Source organism: Eubalaena glacialis, chromosome 4 (genome assembly GCF_028564815.1).
Source record: "Eubalaena glacialis isolate mEubGla1 chromosome 4, mEubGla1.1.hap2.+ XY, whole genome shotgun sequence".
NCBI classification, from domain to species: Eukaryota; Metazoa; Chordata; class Mammalia; order Artiodactyla; family Balaenidae; genus Eubalaena; species Eubalaena glacialis.
The window spans coordinates 30,841,284-30,862,178 of NC_083719.1; the positions used below are offsets into that span (position 1 = coordinate 30,841,284).

General features: G+C 36.4%; 1 protein-coding gene across 2 annotated transcripts in view; it reads right to left on the minus strand.

Moving 5' to 3' along the window:
- NUP155 (nucleoporin 155) overlaps window positions 1–18,729 on the minus strand; it is a 68,873-nt gene extending 50,144 nt beyond the window's left edge. For both annotated transcript variants that reach the window (XM_061187722.1, XM_061187723.1), the window contains exons 1-6: window positions 18,461–18,729; window positions 15,744–15,881; window positions 13,437–13,533; window positions 10,697–10,767; window positions 4,052–4,144; window positions 2,902–3,068 (exon numbers count right to left, since the gene is read on the minus strand). In XM_061187722.1, coding sequence (XP_061043705.1) covers window positions 2,902–3,068; window positions 4,052–4,144; window positions 10,697–10,767; window positions 13,437–13,533; window positions 15,744–15,881; window positions 18,461–18,617 — 723 coding nt within the window. In that variant the 5' untranslated portion in view covers window positions 18,618–18,729. The remainder of the gene's footprint in view (window positions 1–2,901; window positions 3,069–4,051; window positions 4,145–10,696; window positions 10,768–13,436; window positions 13,534–15,743; window positions 15,882–18,460) is intronic.
- Between the last annotated feature and the right edge of the window lie 2,166 nt (window positions 18,730–20,895).

Here is a 20,895-nt window from a genome sequence, read left to right on the forward strand (position 1 = left end):
CTCCCGTTTACCATTGCAACAAAAAGAATAAAATATCTAGGAATAAACCTACCTAAGGAGACAAAAGACCTGTATGCAGAAAATTATAAGACACTGATGAAAGAAATTAAAGATGATACAAATAGATGGAGAGATATACCATGTTCTTGGATTGGAAGAATCAACATTGTGAAAATGACTCTACTACCCAAATCAATCTACAGATACAATGCAATCCCTATCAAACTACCACTGGCATTTTCCACAAACTAGAACAAAAAATTTCACAATTTGTATGGAAACACAAAAGACCCCGAATAGCCAAAGCAATCTTGAGAACAAAAAATGGAGCTGGAGGAATCAGGCTCCCTGACTTCAGACTATATTACAAAGCTACAGTAATCAAGACAGTTTGGTACTGGCACAAAAACAGAAATATAGATCAATGGAACAGGATAGAAAGCTCAGAGATAAACCCACGCACATATGGTCACCTTATCTTTGATAAAGGAGGCAAGCATATACAGTGGAGAAAAGACAGCCTCCTCAATAAGTTGTGCTGGGAAAATTGGACAGCTACATGTAAAAGTATGAAATTAGAACACTCCCTGACACCGTACACAAAAATAAACTCAAAATGGATTAAAGACCTAAGTGTAAGGCCAGACACTATCAAACTCTTAGAGGAAAACATAGGCAGAACACTCTAGGACATAAATCACAGCAAGATTCTTTTTGACCCAGCTCCTAGAGAAATGGAAATAAAAACACAAATAAACAAATGGGACCTAATGAAACTTAAAAGCTTTTGCACAGCAAAGGAAACCATAAACAAGACCAAAAGACAACCCTCAGAATGGGAGAAAATATTTGCAAATGAAGCAACAGACAAAGGATTAATCTCCAAGATTTACAAGCAGCTCATGCAGCTCAATAACAAAAAAATGAACAACCCAATCCAAAAATGGGCAGAAGACCTAAATAGACATTTCTCCAAAGAAGATATACAGATTGCCAACAGACACATGAAAGAATGCTCAACATCATTAATCATTAGAGAAATGCAAATCAAAACTACAATGAGATATCATCTCACACCGGTCAGATTGGCCATCATCAAAAAATCTAGAAACAATAAATGCTGGAGAGGGTGTGGAGAAAAGGGAACCCTCTTGCACTGTTGGTGGGAATGTAAATTGATACAGCCACTATGGAGAACAGTATGGAGGTTCCTTAAAAAACTAAAAATAGAGCTACCATACGACCCATCAATCCCACTACTGGGCATATACCCTGAGAAAACCATAACTCAAAAAGAGTCATGTACCAAACTGTTCATTGCAGCTCTATTTACAATAGCCAGGACATGGAAGCAACCTAAGTGTCCATCATCGGATGAATGGATAAAGAAGATGTGGCACATATATACAATGGAATATTACTCAGCCAGAAAAAGAAATGAAATGGAGGTATTTGTAATGAGGTGGATGGAGTTAGAGTCTGTCATACAGAGTGAAGTAAGTCAGAAAGAGAAAAACAAATACAGTATGCTAACACATATATATGGAATCTAAGGAAAAAAAAAAAAAAAGGCCATGAAGAACCTAGTGGGAAGACAGGAATAAAGACACAGACCTACTAGAGAATGGACTTGAGGATATGGGGAGGGGGAAGGGTGAGATGTGACAGGGTGAGAGAGTGTCATGGACATATATACACTACCAGATGTACAATAGATAGCTAGTGGGAAGCAGCCGCATAGCACAGGGAGATCAGCTTGGTGCTTTGTGACCACCTAGAGGGGTGGGATGGGGAGGGTGGGAGGGAGGGAGATGCAAGAGGGAAGAGATATGGGAACATATGTATGTGTATAACTGATTCACTTTGTTATAAAGCAGAAACTAACACACCATTGTAAAGCAATTATACTCCAATAAAGATGTAAAAAAAAAAAAAAAGAAGTATTCCCTATAGAGAGGTGATCACAATGATTAGTTAGATGAAGAGCAGTATAAAAGTACCTTGGATATACCTCTTATGAGATACACTTCCAGTGTTTATGTACTCAGATGCTTTCTTTAACATACACTTTAAAAATTTCTAATTATGAGGCATCTAAAATTTTACAAAGATAACATCACTGACACATATGTGCCCATAACTAAGATTAAAAAGATGTTAACATTATGCTTTATTTACTTCCCATCATTCCTTTATTGAAAGAAATAAAACATACTCCTCTCAACACCCTCATCCCTCTTCCATTGCTTGATCCCTAGAGGTAAATTTCATGTTAAAATTGCTGCATGCCATACCTAATTACTTTTATATTTTTATTAATCAGGCATTTATTTGATCACCATAATGACTAAATTTTCTGTTTTAAAATGATAAATAGTATGGTGATATACTTGTTATTTTGTAATGTAATTTTTGTAATGCAAATTTACTTAATTATATATACATAATATGATTTCATGTTGTTTTAGAATGCCATTGTACGTATATTCCACATTTATTTATTCTTTAGCTACAGAAAACATTTTTTTCTACTAGTTTTCTAATATGTCTTTGTACATGTCTCATCGTGTACATGTGTTACAGTTTTTGGAGTTAAACTCCTAGTTATGGAATTCCTCATTCTTGGGATATGCCCATCTTCAAGTTTTCTAGAAATGGGTAACATTTTATCTAAGCTCCATGAATATGAACGAGTTCCTCTCTCCTACCTCTTCACCAAGGCTTGTTATTATCAGACTTATAAAAAATTTACTATGTTATGGATATGAAGTAGCATCTCATTATTGTTATAATTTATTTTTACCCGATGACTCATAAAAACAAACCTCTTTTAGTTTCTCGACCCTTAAAAAAAAAAAAAGGAGGGAGGAAAACGAAAATGTTTACAAATGCCAGACTTACTTGGTATGCTACTTCATATAAACAGCCATCCTTTCCAGCCAAGAAAATTCTGCCATTATCAGTGGAAGTTATTGCTAAAAGGTAAGTATTATCAGTAGGAAGAGAATATAAAGGATCTGGAAGTAACTGCATTCCACCACACATACTGTCATTGAGAACTCCAGAACCTATTTTTTTTAAAAGAAAGAATATAGGAATCACTTTAAGAGCTTTTTAAAAGTTTTAAAACAATCACTGTATTATCTTCAGAATTGATATTCTTACTGAATTCATGATATGCTTAAAAATTTCAAAAAAATTACGTAAAACATACATTTCAAAATTACTATAAAAAGTCTGATATGAACAGTTTTATAATTCATGTTAAATAGAACCTCTAGTATGTATATATAACATATGTAAAATATACAGCACATATATATATAACATAGTAAAACATCAAACAAAAAAACTAACCCGAAGTATTAAATTTTGGAAAAAAGCCTAGGGATATGGTAGTAATAATCATTAATTTTTTCTTTTTTCGCCCCACCCCACCCCAATAATCATCAATTTGAGGCTCTGAAATTCAACATTATTTTACCTAAAACACTGGTAGAATGCAAAAGAAACCACTGAATGTGCATGTAATAAATTAATTGATGGCTTCTTACTTTAAGGGAAAGAATAATATATATTTCAATACTCCATATGTTAAAATGGCCATTCAAAAAATTAAAAATAAAGAAATGGAAGGCATTATTTAAAAATTACTGGGGCAACTATTTCTCTTCTACTACCCTTCCTTTATATTGGACATTTAAGAAATGTACACTGATATGGTAAATAAATCCAAAATAATTTCTGGTGGAGTTATTAACCTGAAAGATACCATACCTACAGGGAAATATTTTCCTATGAGCAAATAGCCCAGAAAGTTAACTTAATGAAAAAGATTAGTTTTCAATTATAATATTAAATTGGGCAACATATTTTTATTTTAAAAAACACAACATGTGGGGACTTCCCTGGTGGTCCAGTGGTTAAGACTCCGGCTTCCACTGCAGGGGGTGCGGGTTCCATCCCTGGTCGGGGAAGTTCCACATGCCATGCAGGGTGTGGCCAAAAAAAACAAACCCTAAAACCCCCCACAACATGCGGGTTGCTATACCTGTTTGCAAGTTAGTATAACTGAGTCCAAGAATCACTACATCCACAGGGGTTGCCAAAACCAGGAGATGTCGTACGTGAGGTTGAAAGATGCCTAAGATAAAGTAAATATGAGTTAGGCACTATTTTCTGGAAAACACCCATCATTTAAGCATTAACAGAACATGGTTACCTTTAATATGAGCTATGGGTTAACCAGCATATGAAAAGCGTGAAGCTAATTTAGTTAATGTTGATGCTAAAACATTACCACTTATGATCATTTAAATAGGTAGATATTAGTACAAAACCAACCAAACAAAAAACCCAAATCTTAGACACAAACACTTCAGTATTTAATGACATTTAAAATCAGTGTTACAACAATCATAGTAGGGGACTTTAACACCCCACTTTCACCAATGGACAGATCATCCAAAAAAGAAAATAAATAAGGAAACACAAGGTTTAAATGATACATTAAACAAGATGGACTTAATTGATATTTATAGGACATTCCATCCAAAAACAACAGAATACACTTTCTTCTCAAGTGCTCATGGAACATTCTCCAGGATAGATCATATCTTGGGTCACAAATCAAGCCTTGGTAAATTTAAGAAAATCGAAATCATATCAAGTATCTTTTCCGACCACAATGCTATGAGACTAGATATCAATTACAGGAAAAAAAATCTGTAAAAAATACAAACACATGGAGGCTAAACAATACACTACTTAATAACCACGAAATCACTGAAGAAATCAAAGAGGAAATCAAAAAATACCTAGAAACAAATGACAATGAAAACACGACGACCCAAAACGTATGCGATACAGCAAAAGCAGTTCTAAGAGGGAAGTTTATAGCAATACAATCCTACCTCAAGAAACAAGAAACTTCTTAAATAAACAACCTAATCTTACACCGAAAACAATTAGAGAAAGAAGAACCAAAAAACCCCAAAGTTAGCAGAAGGAAAGAAATCATAAAGATCAGATCAGAAGTAAATGAAAAAGAAATGAAGGAAACAATAGCGAAGATCAATAAAACTAAAAGCTGCTTCTTTGAGAAGATAAATAAAATTGATAAACCATTAGCCAGACTCATCAAGAAAAAAAGGGAGAAGACTCAAATCGATAGAATTAGAAATGAAAAAGGAGAAGTAAAAACTGACACTGCAGAAATACACAGGATCATGAAAGATTACTACAAGCAACTATATGCCAATAAAATGGACAACCTGGAAGAAATGGACAAATTCTTAGAAAAGCACAACCTTCCGAGACTGAATCAGGAAGAAACAGAATATTTAAACAGACCAATCACAAGCACAAGCAATTTCTCAAGAAATTGAGACTGTGACTAAAAATCTTCCAGCAAACAAAAGCCCAGAACCAGATGGCTTCACAGGCGAATTTTGTGAAACATTTAGAGAAGAGCTAACACCTATCCTTCTCAAACTCTTCCAAAATGTAGCAGAGGAAGGAACACTCCCAAACTCATTCTACAAGGCTACCATCACCCTGATACAAAAACCAGACAAAGATGTCACAAAAAAAGAAAATTACAGGCCAATATCACTGATGAACATAGATGCAAAAATCCTCAACAAAATACTAGCAAACAGAATCCAACAGCACATTAAAAGAATCATACACCATAATCAAGTGGGGTTTATCCCAGGAATGCAAGGATTCTTCAATATATACAAATCAATCAATGTGATAAACCATATTAACAAATTGAAGGAGAAAAACCATATGATCATCTCAATAGATGCAGAAAAAGCTTTCGACAAAATTCAACATCCATTTATGATAAAAACTCTCCAGAGAGTAGGCACAGAGGGAACTTACCTCAACATAATAAAGGCCATATATGACAAACCCACAGCCAACATAATTCTCAATGGTAAAAAACTGAAACCATTTCCTCTAAGACCAGGAACAAGACAAGGCTGTCAAATCTCACCACTACTATTCAATATAGTTTTGGAAGTTTTAGCCACGGCAATCAGAGAAGAAAAAGAAATAAAAGGAATCTAAGTCGGAAAAGAAAAAGTAAAGCTGTCACTGTTTGCAGACGACATGATACTATACATAGAGAATCCTAAAGATGATACCAGAAAACTACTAGAGCTAATCAATGAATTTGGTAAAGTAGCAGGATACAAAAGTAATGCACAGAAATCTCTTGCATTCCTATACACTAATGATGAAAAATCTGAAAGTGAAATTAAGGAAACACTCCCATCTACCAATGCAACAAAAAGAATAAAATACCTAGGAATAAACCTACCTAAGACAAAAGACCTGTATGCAGAAAACTATAAGACACTGATGAAAGAAATTAAAGATGATACAAAAGATGGAGAGATATACCATGTTCTTGGATTGGAAGAATCAACATTGTGAAAATGACTCTACTACCCAAAGCAACCTACAGATTCAATGCAATCCCTATCAAACTACCAATGGCATTTTTCACAGAACTAGAACAAAAAATTTCACAATTTGTATGGAAACACAAAAGACCCCGAATAGCCAAAGGAATCTTGAGAAAGAAAAACAGAGCTGAAGGAATCAGGCTCCCAGACTTCAGACTATACAACAAAGCTACAGTAATCAGGACAGTATGGTAATGGCACAAAAATAGAAATATGGATCAATGGAACAGGATAGAAAGCTCAGAGATAAACCCACGCACATATGGTCACCTTATTTTTGATAAAGGAGGCAAGAATATACAATGGAGAAAAGACAGCCTCTTCAATAAGTGGTGCTGGGAAAACTGGACAGCTACATGTAAAAGAATGAAATTAGAACACTCCCTAACACCATACACAAAAATAAACTCAAAATGGATTAAAGACCTAAATGTAAGGCCAGACACTATCAAACTCTTAGAGGAAAACGTAGGCAGAACACTCTATGACATAAATCACAGCAAGATCCTTTTTGACCCAGCTCCTAGAGAAATGGAAATAAAAACAAGAAATCCAAATGGGACCTAATGAAACTTAAAAGCTTTTGCACAGCAAAGGAAACCATAAACAAGACCAAAAGACAACCCTCAGAATGGGAGAAAATATTTGCAAATGAAGCAACTGACAAAGGATTAATCTCCAAAATTTACAGGCAGCTCATGCAGCTGAATATCAAAAAAACAAACAACCCAATCCAAAAATGGGCAGAAGACCTAAATAGACATTTCTCCAAAGAAGATATATAGATTGCCAACAAACACATGAAAGGATGCTCAACATCACTAATCATTAGAGAAATGCAAATCAAAACTACAATGAGGTATCACCTCACACTGGTCAGAATGGCCATCATTAAAAAACCTACAAACAATAAATGCTGGAGAGGGTGTGGAGAAAAGGGAACCCTCCTGCACTGTTGGTGGGAATGTAAATTGATACAGCCACTATGGAGAACAGTATGGAGGTTCCTTTAAAAACTAAAAATAGAACTACCATACCACCCAGCAATCCCACTACTGGACCATAATTCAAAAAGAGAAAACCATAACTCAAAAAGAATCATGGACCACAATGTTCATTGCAGCTCTATTTACAATAGCCAGGACATGGAAGCAACCTACGTGTCCATCAACAGATGAATGGATAAAGAAGATGTGGCACATATATACAATGGCATATTACTCAGCCATAAAAAGAAACGAAATTGTAGTGAGGTGGATGGACCTAGAGTCTGTCATACAGAGTGAAGTAAGTCAGAAAGAGAAAAACAAATACCGTATGCTAACACATATATATGGAATCTAAAAAAAAAAAAAGGTCATGAAGAACCTAGGGGCAGGACGGGAATAAAGACGCAGACCTACTAGAGAATGGACTTGAAGACATGGGGAGGGGGAAGGGTAAGCTGGGACAGAGTGAGACAGTGGCGTGGACATATATACACTACCAAATGTAAAACCAATAGCTAGTGGGAAGCAGCCGCATAACACAGGGAGATCAGGTAGGTGCTTTGTGACCACCTAGAGAGGTGGGATAGGGAGGGTGGGAGGGAGTGAGACACAAGAGGCAAGAGATATGGGGATATATGTATATGTATAGCTGATTCACTTTGTTATAAAGCAGAAACGAACACACCATTGTAAAGCAATTATACTCCAATAAAGATGTTAAAAAGAAAAATGGGTAGGCAAATGTAAAATAGATAGCTAGTGGGAAGCAGCTGCATCGCACAGGCAGATCAGCTCGGTGCTTTGTGACCACCTAGAGGGGTGGGATAGGGAGGGTGGGAGGGAGATAAAAGAGGGAGAAGATACGAGGATATATGTATACATATAGCTGATTCACTTTGTTATACAGCAGAAACTAACACAACACTGTAAAGCAATTATACTCCAATAAAGATATTAAAGAAAAAAAAAGAAGATATGGCACATATATACAATGTTATATTACTCAGCCATAAAAAGAAACGTAACTGAGTTATTTGTAGTGAGGTGGATGGACCTAGAGACTGTCATACAGAGTGAAGTAAGTCAGAAAGAAAAAAATAAATACCGTATGCTAACACATATATATGGAATCTAAAAAAAAAAAATGGTTCTGAGGAACCTAGGGGCAGGACAAGAATAAAGACGCAGACGTAGAGAATGGACTTGAGGACACGGGGAGGGGGAAGGGTAAGCTGGGACAAAGTGAGAGAGTGGCATGGACTTATATATACTACCAAATGTAAAATAGATAGCTAGAGGGAAGCAGCCGCATAGCAGAGGGAGATCAGCTCGGTGCTCTGTAACCACCTAGAGGGGTGGGATAGGGAGGGTGGGAGGGAGACAGAAGAGGGAGGAGATACGGGGATATACGTATATGTATAGCTGATTCACTTTGTTATAAAGCAGAAAGTAACACACCATTGTAAAGCAATTATACTCCAATAAAGATGTTAAAAAAAATAAATAAATAAAAATAAAATCAGTGTTACATTACAAAACAGTTTAGGTTTATTACAATATAAAAATTTCTATTTGTATACTCATGTTCATAGCATTATTCACCATACCCAAATGGTGGAAACAACTCAAGCGACCATCAGTAGATAAATGGATAAACAAAATGTGGTATGTATATACATGGAATATTACTAGACCTTTAAAAAAAAAAAAGGAAATTCTGACATATCCTACAATAGCGATGAACCATGAGGACATCATACTAGGTGAAACAAGCCAGTCACAAAAAGATAATACTATATAATTCCACTTATATGAAGTTCCTGGAATAGTCAAATTCATAGACCCAGAAATGAGTTTATAGATCAAATGAGTTTTTGTACCAAAGCTGGATAATTTACAGTTTCGAAGAGGGAATTAAACCAAGCACAAAATTTTTAAATGTTAATTCACTCTAAGGTATCATTTAACTTTAAAAAGTATGGAGTGGTATGAGGTGTTATGTGTAATTATGACTCTCTTCATGTTATAACATCCAAAAATAGTGTGTCACTGATAAGAATAAAAGGAAATATATCTTATCTTATGATAATGGACATCTCTTTATATGTATACGTTTGGGTGTTAAATGTCAGAAAATTCAACAAAGCTTCTATTATCACTTGGTTTTACTTTCACTGATGAATACCAAGGGGCACAAAGGCCACAATTTTTTGTTTCAAAGTTCAAGTCAATAAAGCTGAAGGCACAGACCTTCTACTTAATGACCTCAAAATATACTTGATATTTCAGGATTTGATTTTAAAAAGCTTGAGCTTTATGAATAAACTTATCAAAGATAACACCTTTGCTGCCAAATCAAAGACTATGCCATTTCAATTCTGTACTGAAATTTACATTTGAATATAACAAAATTTTACTATTTGTTTCAGACGGACAATTAATACTTATTATGATAGAGAGCATGAACAGGTGTTGACTTGTATATGAATAAATTTTTAAATTAAGAAACAAGATAGAGAAACATACAGCTGGGTAAAGACTGCTTTAAAATTCTATGTAAAGGAAATACATTTCCAATGCAATCACATAAAAACAGTGTTTAAAACTGCATGTTTATATTTATGTGAATTAGCATAATTTCAAAATGGCTGTGACCTTCAAAATTCCTATTTAGGCCTTGTAAACAAGTAAATTTCATCTATTATTTCCTCTTGTAGGAAGTTGCATTCAAGGGATGTATATTAAATTTAAATTTAAATCAATCAATTCTGCTTGTCAGTGTACTGACAAGATCTAGTGTACTGAAGTTGAAATTGTAAGTTAAACAATGCTCGTGACTTCTCTTAGGATTTATTCTGAACTCTGTTCTCACTTCCATGGGCTATCAGGACTAAAAAAATAGAGACAAAAATGGTTTTAACATTAAATTCAGTAATTAGTGAAAAATGTATAATGCAAAAAACTTTAGGTAAATCAAGAAAGACTAACAAAAAGCAAGATAAAATTCAAGAATTATAGTTTAACAATTTTAAAGGCAGACTCACTTATACCATAAAGTGAGTAAATTGCTAAATATTCCTAATCACTTTTTATATTTCTAATTAGAAGTAATTTAGAACAAAACTTCAATAGGAAATTTAATTACTTAAAATATGATATCATTTAGTCCTAAAACATTTGGAATGTTATGTACAAACATAATTTAATCTTTATATTTTTATTTCTTACCAGCTTTTGGTTTCACAAGCCCCACAGCAAGAATAGTCTCACTAAGTCCATCAAAATAGGCAAGGTCTCCTCTGTCAACAGTTGAAGAAAAACATGTTATACATGTAAAGGAAAAAGTTTTATAATATTCTTCAAGACTATAGAATGTAATGAACCAGCAAACAAAACTGTTTTAGTTCCAAGACTCAGGCACACAGGCCTACCTAAGGCTAAGCATAAACCAGGAAAAAGGGGAATGCTGGTCCCCATTCCAAACATCCCCCCACCAGGTTGCAAGTCTCAAGTAACAACAAACTACTGCTGCGGCAGGGGCAAGAGGACCCTCTCAGAAGAACAGGCTCACAGGAAGAGCTTATTGCTGGGGGAGAAACAGGAACACTGAGAAAAAATCCAGCAACCCAATCTGTACGCTAAGTGCAAAATAATTCTAAAGGAATTTGAAACCTGTGGTCCACTGAAGGTAACCACTGCAACAACAAAACCAAACTCGGCTTAACTCCTGAATTGGAAAAAGTCAACTCCCTCACAATAAAGGCCTACCTGCTAGGCTCTAGCAAAGGAAGAGACGTGCCCATTTCTAAGGATAAAGGGTATTTATTGCAGTATTCACTGTCCTATACGTGGTGTCTGGCTTTGAGTAACAAAACATGAACAAAAAAGCAAGCAAAAAAAAAAGCCCCACTGTCAAGAAACAAAGCAATCAACAGAACCAGAGTCAGATGTCTGAACTATCAGACAGGAAATTTAAAATAAATATAATCAATATAGTATAGGCTCTAATAAAAAAGATGAGCAATATGTATAAACAGGTAAGGAATTTCAGCAGAGCAATGAAAATAATTAGAAATAAGTCAGTGAAAATGTTAGAAATAAAAAGCACAGCACAAAGAATGTCTTATATGGACTTTTCAGTAGACTTGACGAAAGAATCAGTAAACATGAAGTTAAAGGTCAGTAGAAATTGTCCAAATTGAAATAAAAAGAGAAAAAAGAGTGGAGCATCCAAACAGAGCATCCAAAATTTGTTGGAAAACATCAAGCAGTCTAACAAAAGTATAACAAATCTCAGAAGAGAAAGGAAGAGAACAGGAAAGAACACATACTTTAATAAGACAATGGTTGAAAATTTTTCAAAAATAACAAAGACTTCAAACCTAGATCCAATAAGCTCAGAGAACAGCAAGCAGGATAAGTACCAAGAAAAAAAAATGATCCAGACTTTGAGGAAAACTTCTGGTTGTCCTGCAAAGGGCCACACAAGTGGACAGAAAACACCTACACGGCAACCTATGTGGGGCCAGGTTTCCCCATTTTCCCAGTGCTGTGGAATTACACAGGTTCCTTCAACAACTGACACAGCCCCCAGAACTAAGAACAATATTGGGAGAGCTGGGGATTAGAGAATAGTGAATTGAACATTACGTTTCTATCACCCAGATGGAATTGGGATTTATAATAGAAAGCTATCGGAATAATTGAAATTAAGGTTAAGGTTTTTACAGAATTGAATTTACGAAGTAAAGATTTATATCCAGTACCTGTGCCTTGATTGTTTTCAATAAACACAATGTTCAAATAATTTTCTTTAAATGGGTTTAGTTTGAACACACAATAAGGTTGAACCACACTTTCCATGTGGGCAGGGACTACGTTTATTCAGTACTGTTCAAGCACAAAGTGTCTGATACATGATAGGCTCAATGTGGTTGTTAAATGAATATGTTAGAAGTCAATGGAAATATAAAAATTTCATTAAAGTGAAAACCCTTTTCAACGAAATTATTCTCACATTTATCTATTTTGTAATTTTCTTGCATTAGGTTTTCTTGAAGAGATCAATGCCTAAATGAACAGGTTCTACTCTTTAGTATAAAAATGATTATGTTATGTGTAATATAACAAACTGGGGCAACGTTCATGATATGTGAAGAACAATCACAAACTTATATCACTACTATTATGACTATATACCATTTCAACAATAAAAATAGCTAGGAAAATTTCTAATTAAAAAAAAAACCATCAAACAAAAATGGTTTAAGCTACAAGTTCTCATATAGTGTCAATTTTGATTCAGTGACACTGTGTATGTTTCTAACAAGTATGTTAATTACTCAGGAGCAAGAATAACATCTTAATATGGATCTTCCTCTGGTTATCTCACCCCTCACCTGAAGATAATATGATGGAGAACTGGAAGGTAAAATTTTTCTCCAAATAGCCAAGAGTAAGATCATCAGATCAATAAACTTTACTTAAGCAAGAATGCCTTGGGCCTTCACTCAGACTCTTTTATACACATTTAATTTACACAAGGTCAAGCCCACAGAATAACAACAAAACTGTTAAGATACTTCAATAAACTAACATCCTCCCACTCCATGATATGCAGGGAAAACAGAGGTCTTTGAAAATCTCAAACCGTCCCTCAAAGAATTACTGATAGACTATCATTATTACAGGAGTTTGGGAAATAAGACTGTTGCTACTCAGAGTGGTACCCAGATCCCCAGCATCACCTGGGAGCTTGTTACAAATGCAGACTCCTGAGCCTTAATGACTAAAACATAATCCACATTTTAACCCCATCCCCAGGTTGGTACGTATACTGAGAAGCACTGACCCGGATGTTAGAAGAATGAAAGATAAACCAGGCAGCTTTTAATGAGTAGAATACTAGTTGCAATAAAGATAATTTAAATTCTAATCATGCTAAAGCAAACCAGTCATAAATACATACCCATCTTCGTAGTTCCACATGAATACGTCACTGTCGATTGTGAGCCAAGCTCTACTGATAGGAGGGAACACGCCCATCATGCAGTTACACTGCATATCTGAGGTAGTGTGGATGTAAGGTAGAAAGATTTCAATCTCATCTTTCTTAAACTTGTTTCAAAAGATTTTGATTTAAAATGTATGATTAAAAAATCATGACTTATTCACTCTTCAATCAAAAGAGCAAATGAAATATCTTTATTTCCAATGAGTTTAATGAAAGCCATAGTGTATGACAGAAATACTTATTATAATTTCTAAACAAAGCTATCTGACCATTTAAAATGTACTCTAAATAACAAATGTAATGTTTTTGCCATTACTAACTTAAAAAAATATTGATTCTGAGTAATACTATTGGACTTTAACATTATAAACTGTTTTACTGGACCAGTTTTTCCAATGGTATAAAAGAGTGATTAAAAAAACCCAAAAAAACCAAAAAACAGGGACTTCCCTGGTGGTGCAGTGATTAAGAATCCGCCTGCCAATGCAGGGGACACGGGTTCGATCCCTGGTCCGGGAAGATCCCACATGCCGCAGAGCAACGAAGCCCGCGCGCCACAACTACTGAAGCCCGCAAGTCTAGAGCCTGTGCTCTGCAACAAGAGAAGCCCCCGCTCGCCACAAGCAGAGAAAGCCCGCACCCAGCAACAAAGACCCAACGCAGCCAAAAATAAAAACGAATAAATAAATAAATTTATAAAAAAAAGAAAAACAAAGAAAAACAGTTGGCATGCTAAAGTCACAGCCAGGTGACAATCTATAAGCCTCATATAAACTGAAAAAGACAAAGAATTATTTACGTAATTATAAGATAATGAAACAATTGTGAAAACAAAATAATTTGCTAATTAAAGAAATATCTCTTGTATAGTATTATCAGAGAATTAAAGAATATTAAGAAACTAAGCAAGGGTAGAGTATATGGTAAGGTGTATTATTTATTTAATAACACTATTTTACAAAGTCTCAGAGAAACAATGAAAATATAGATTAGATTTTACTAGTTTTTCTATTTATTTTACAAGCATTTTCCCTAATTTTTCATTTCTTTTCTTTTTCTAAATCACACTGTATTGAAATATGAAGCCCTTTACCATGAACAGATTAACATACTTTTAAAAGTCAGATTAAATTTTTATATAGCATCTTGATGTCTTTATTATGAGAGTTACAGACTGATTTTTATAAAAGCTTCCTGGCAAAGAACTATAAATATAGTCCTTTTATAGGGTATGCGACACTTTAAGAAAAACAAATAAAATCTTATTTTTAGAGGATAAGAAAACTCCTCTAACTTCTCAGTCTATGAAGATGGCATTAGTATCAATACTTCAGTTTCTTATACCTTTAGATACAGATTCTTACTGTAATCCTTAGAAATACAATAAATTATAAACTTCAATTCTAAGACACCAGTAAGTGTGAAAACACACCAAAAACTTTTTGGGGGGTATTTCCAGGAGAAAATACCTTGCAGTTTTTTTTTTTTCCTTAATTTATTTATTTTATTTTATTTACTTATTATTTTTTGGCTGCGTTGGGTCTTCGTTGCTGCACGTGGGCTTTCTCTAGTTGCGGCAAGCGGGGGCTACTCTTCGTTGTGGTGTGCGGGCTCCTCATTGTGGTGGCTTCTCTTGTTGCGGAGCATGGGCTCTAGGTGCGTGGGCTTCAGTAGTTGTGGCTCGCAGGCCCTAGAGCTCAGGCTCAGTAGTTGTGGCGCACGGGCTTAGTTGCTCCGTGGCATGTGAGATCTTCCCGGACCAGGGCTCGAACCCGTGTCTCCTGCATTGGCAGGCGGATTCTTAACCACTGCGCCACCGGGGAAGCCCCATACCTTGCAGTTTTATTTTAAACATTTTCAGAGCCACTTCCCAGTTTTAAAGTGTTAACATACAGGAAAAAATAAAAACAAAAATCATGGGTCTTTGAACTGAAAAAGAGTGGTAGTAAAAAATTCCCTGCATAGGACTTAATTGGAAAGTAATGCCTTGCCATATATCATTCAAAAATGCAGAGTTGCTTGTAAACAATTTACTCTCCTCAATGTCCCCAAACAATTAAAATGACTCAATTTTCAACATTCAATTTTACATGAAATTTTCTAGGCACATGGCAAACTACCCACATACTTAAAATGTATTTTAAATAAAACCTTATATGAACTTATACACAATGTGCTAATTAAACACAAAACTAGAATTATAATAATGAGAATACTAATTTTTAAATTTTTTAAAGAGTTAAATACAAAGTAATAGGATACGTCCAAACTGTTCAACAAGTTCAGGTGGGAGAGGAACTCTTCGAATGGAACTGATCTCTGGCAGGTTGGGTACTGACAGCAAACCAGGTCCTTGTAGAGGATAATCCATATCTGACATGCCAGAAACAGTGGGATTATCTACAAAAAATAAAATTAAAAAAAAGCATTTATTTAAAATAATGTATTGGGCATCAAATGGGCATACAGAAATATTGCAAGCTACAAAAAAATTGTGCATCTGGTTCTAAAGGTATAGAGAGAATAAAGTAGTTCTGATCTGACACAAAGGAGGCCTGAGAAATTCCAATGTTAAGATGGGGTGCAGTTACTGGTTTCAACACTGAACAGAAGGTTATCTTTCACAAAGACTTTCTCCATAAGAAAAGAAATGTTTAGTTCAATAATTTATAGTGTTTTCCTATTATTTTACTAATCTGAAATGGGAAAAAAATTGTAAAACCGCTTTGTTATTCTCAGATAAAAACAACTGTGGACAAACAAAATACTGACTGGGGAAAAAACAGCATTTCCTTTCCCACTTAAAAATTTAAAGATTAAAACAATCCGTGCCTTTTCCCATTATGTATCCACCCCCCACCTTCAGACCAACATACAAATAAAGGCATACCTCAGAGACATTGTGGGTTTGGTTCCAGACCACTGCAATAAAATGAACATGCCCAGAAGCGAGTCACATAAATTTTTTGGTTTTCCGGTGCATGTAAAAGTTATGTTTACACTATACTGACGTCTAAGTGTGCAATAGCATTATGTCTAAAAAAACAATGTACACACCTTAATTTGAAATATATTACTAAAAAATGCTGTCACCTGACAAGGCAGGGGTGCCACAAATCTACTGTTAAAAAAACCAGTATCTGCAAAGCGCAATAAAACAATGCACAATAAAATGAGGTATGCCTGTAATACCACAAAAGCAATATTTTATTGGGGGGGGGGGAGTGGGAGAGAATCAGACTACTCTATAAACTGCTCTCAACTGGCAACCTTCTCTTCCTCTAAAGCCCAGACACTAAGGGCAAGAGCAGGCTGGTCTATTCAGCCTGTCCTTCCTAGTCCTGAACAAGGTGTTTTAGTTCTGACTATTTACTATTACTATTTACTCAGGCACCTTTTCAGCCTCTGTAAAGTACAAAGATGTTGGGGGAAACTGACATATAAAACAAATTTTTAAATGTATTATGAAAATTTTTAAAATTTATACAACTAGAGAACAAATGCAATCAATCCCTATATATTGAGTATCCAGCTTCAAAAATTACCAGTAACATGCCCAGTCATGTTTCATATATGTCAGTCACTATCCACTTTTTCCCTAATGTATTTTTTGAAGCAAATCCCAGATGTTCCATTTAATCTTAAAACATAATTTTAATAGAACGTTACACGTTAAACTGCAGTAGGAACACAAAGGATGGAATTAATAACTCTGGTGAGGATATAAACCTCACCAGAGTTATTTCTGGTTGAGAAAGCCTTCACAGAGAAAGTGGTATTTAATGGAATCTGGAAGAATAGCTTGTCAGGCAAAGAAGAACATTCTAGAAATCCTGAAGAGGGGGTTCTTATGGAAAACTTGTTAAATTCGGTGTAACTGGAACAAGGAGGTCGAGAATAGGATGGAAGAGGGAAAGGAAATTCGGTTGAAGAGGCAGATGTGTGTAAAGGTGGATGAGTTGGACTGGGGTCAGATATGATGAGAAGACCAGAACGTATGGACTGCTTTTACACCTTGCTTTCAGAAATAAGGAGTACAAAGGGGAGAGTGCTATTCAGGATGAGAGTTGCTAATAGGCCATTCAGTTCTTTTAAGACAAGCCCACTGCTAAGTAGCTGTCAGGAGTAAATACTCTTTGCTTTGTTTCTGTCTTTTCTCTGATTACAAGTCAATTAATGACTTTTTATAAATCGTCAGAGCTGTCTTTTAGGTTTACATTGCAGATTAACCTGGTTAGATTATCTTGGTTCTTATTTACCAAAAATCTTGTTTTTATCTTATTTACTCTTCTCCAATTTCCATCTCACAAAAGGGGTCACTTTTTTTCTAGCAACTTGTGTGATTCTATACGCCTTGAGGAGCCTGGCCTTAATTTAAAACCGATACACAGAATATTTTACGGACACCTCTCTTTGTTGGCACAAAAATCTGCTTTACCCTCCTTGTTCACCCATCATCAGTGCTGATTTCCCTGTCCCCTTCCTTCATTCCGCTGGTAGTTCTTTTTAACACCTTTAAGGACTTCATATTACACTAACTCCATACATAATAAAGCATATCTCTGAGCGAACATAGTAAATTTCCAAATTAACTTCGTATGCTCTTCAATTTTACTCCAACATTAATATGAGGTATTAACAAGGATAAGAACTGGATCAGGTGATCCTTCTCATCTGGTCTTAGCGATACACACTTGGAGGCAATGAGAAGCTCATTAAGGTTGGAAACTTTGCCTCTTTCTGCTTCAAATGGGGGCTTGCTCCTCATTCCTATCCTCTCAAGTGCCTGTAATGAAGAAAGTGAGAGAAGGAAAAACATTGAAAATGGGTTCTTTTCCGCCCTTCAAAATGCAGCAAACAGCGTCCCAGATCTCAGGATATCTTCGCCGATTCACCCTGCGGATAAGGACCTATTTAGGGAGTCAGACGAGAGTCCTTTGGGCTGAGAAACAGTCACCAACTGGGCAACGATCACTCACTTGGGGCAGACACCATGAGCAGATCGGAAAGGTCCGGGTACATGCGGTCTTCTTGCAACTGACGGTCGATGAGCCGCCCCGCATTTTCCAAAGCTTCCTGCAGGGCTGCGGCCGACGTGGAGGCCGGCATTGCCGAGCCCAGCAAAGAAGACGGCATATCGAAAATCGGAGACGGCAGCGACCGGAGAAAGTAAAAAAGCAAGGAGAAATAAGAGAAAACCCAAGATGCTAGCTCAGCCCCAAAGCTTAGAGCGCGCGCGCCAAACCAGCGCCCCGGCGCCAGTGCATGACGCACTTCCGATTCATAGGGTGGGGAATTTGAAGCCAGCTTTTCGGCGCTGGGAAGAGGAAGCTGTTAGAGGGGGCTGGACGTTGGGGGTGGAGCTAGAGAACGGGTGGTGCTCCGAAGGGGGCAGGCTGGTTGTTCTGGGAGGGAGGGGGAAATCGGTGGTGGGAGTGAAGGAAGGGAGGGAAGGAGGGAGGAAAGGGAAAGGGGAGGGACTGGGGAAAGGGGCGGGACTGGGGAAAGGGGAGGGACTGGGGAAAGGGGAGGGACTGGGGAAGGGGAGGGACGGGAAGGGGTCGGTAGGGGTGGGGATGGAGGAGAGAGCGGGGTCCGGGTAAGTGGGAGCCGGTTAGTGCGGGGGCAGCGTAGGCTGCTCGGGTTCTGGTGGGTTTAGCGCGCGCTTGGATCTGAGTGCCTCGAGCTTCGGGGATCGGAAACCGGCAACTGCAACTATTTTGAGTATGCGTGTCAATTTGGTGCTGCAAATAACTTGTCTTCTGAGAGTGGATAGGAGTTGGTAGCTGTTAGAAAAAGTTTACATATAAACCAAAATTTCACTAGAAATATGGGCTTCGGTGTAAATAAAAATTCATCAGGTTTTCTATTTCTGTGTCGTTACCTTTTGACTTTGTGGTACGTTACTGTGAAAAATTTTGAAAAATTATGTTTATGGAATCTTCACAGCGTGCAGGGACCTGATGCCTTGCTTTATTTCCCATTTCAGAGGGGAAGCAGGTGGTTCTAATTCACTGCTTCATCCCCAGCACATAGTAGAGGGACTGGTATAGAGTAGGCCACCTAATATATCATCTTCTACAGCAACTGAATTCTGAATTTGTGTCAGGCATTGTACCTGTGCTGGGAATATCAAACTGAAACAACATTCCTCTTCTCAAGGTGCTTTATGCAGGGACACACAGGCAAAAAAAAAAAACAGAGTGCATCACCATATTTTGTCTATGGGGTATGTATTAACTGCAGTAAAAGGGTAAGAGAAATGAGTGAGGAGAGGCAGGATGGGCTTCATTTCATGCAGAAGGCAGCTGGAGTAGTTAAAACAAAGCAGTAGCCTTCAAAGAGCAGTCCCTATTTAGAATACTTAGAATTAGTCCTTATTTAGAATCTCACCTAAGTTACATCCGATTATATTCGTAGTTTAGCAGATCAATAGCTGAATTGCTCTGAATTGGTCTTTTGCTATTTGAATTACTTTTTACTGCCTCAAAGGGTTGACTAAATTTCTGAATATTAAAAATACTGTGATATTACAGATCTATACGTATAATTTAAGACTTCATAGCAAGTATACCAAGAAAAATTAGATTTGTATTACCGGTAGATAAATAGGCAGAGGGGTCGCCAGTTGTCAGTTTTCTTTTATTTGGTAGACTACAGATTGAAAACTGACAGTCTGTCACAGGGTTGGTTTGTTTTTAATTTGAGACAAAAAATACAATAGAGAGTTTTCAACTCTACAAATTGGATATCTAACAATACTGGTCTAATAGTCCTGCACACAGCAACAGCATTTCCAAGGGTCTAAGTCCAAGACCCTTCATTCATTTCCATATTGCAATGGCTGCTCTGCAGCTGCAACTGTTGAGTTGAATAGTTGGTACACAGACCACATGGACTCAAAGCCTCAGATATTTACCATCCAGCCCTTTACGTGAACATTTTGCTGAAGACGTCTCAAGAATAAAGATTCTAAAACTTTTGATACCTTTAAAAATTATTAAGGAGTCCAAAGAGGTTTGGTTTTGTGTGGATTGTTGATAAAAAATTAATCAGTCGGTCTAAAAAAGAAATGGAAAATTTTATTTGTGCCAAGCCGAGGACTATAACCCGAAACAGCATCTCAGAAAGCTCTAAGGACTGTTGCGCTCATTAGAAGTCAAAACACAGTTATATAAGTTTTTCGAAACAGAGGGCTGTACATTAAATGACGTGTTACTGACAGTTTACACAATCCAGATCTAACCATCATCTTGGCCACTTTCAAGATCAAGAAGGAACGTTACCTTTTAGGGAGTTGTCTTGTTGATGCTAGGAGAATGTTGCTCTTTATGGTTGAGCAGGTATTTCCGCTGATGGAGGAGGTTTGGTTGATGCAAAATGCATGTACACAATGCACAGTAGAGGGGAGAGA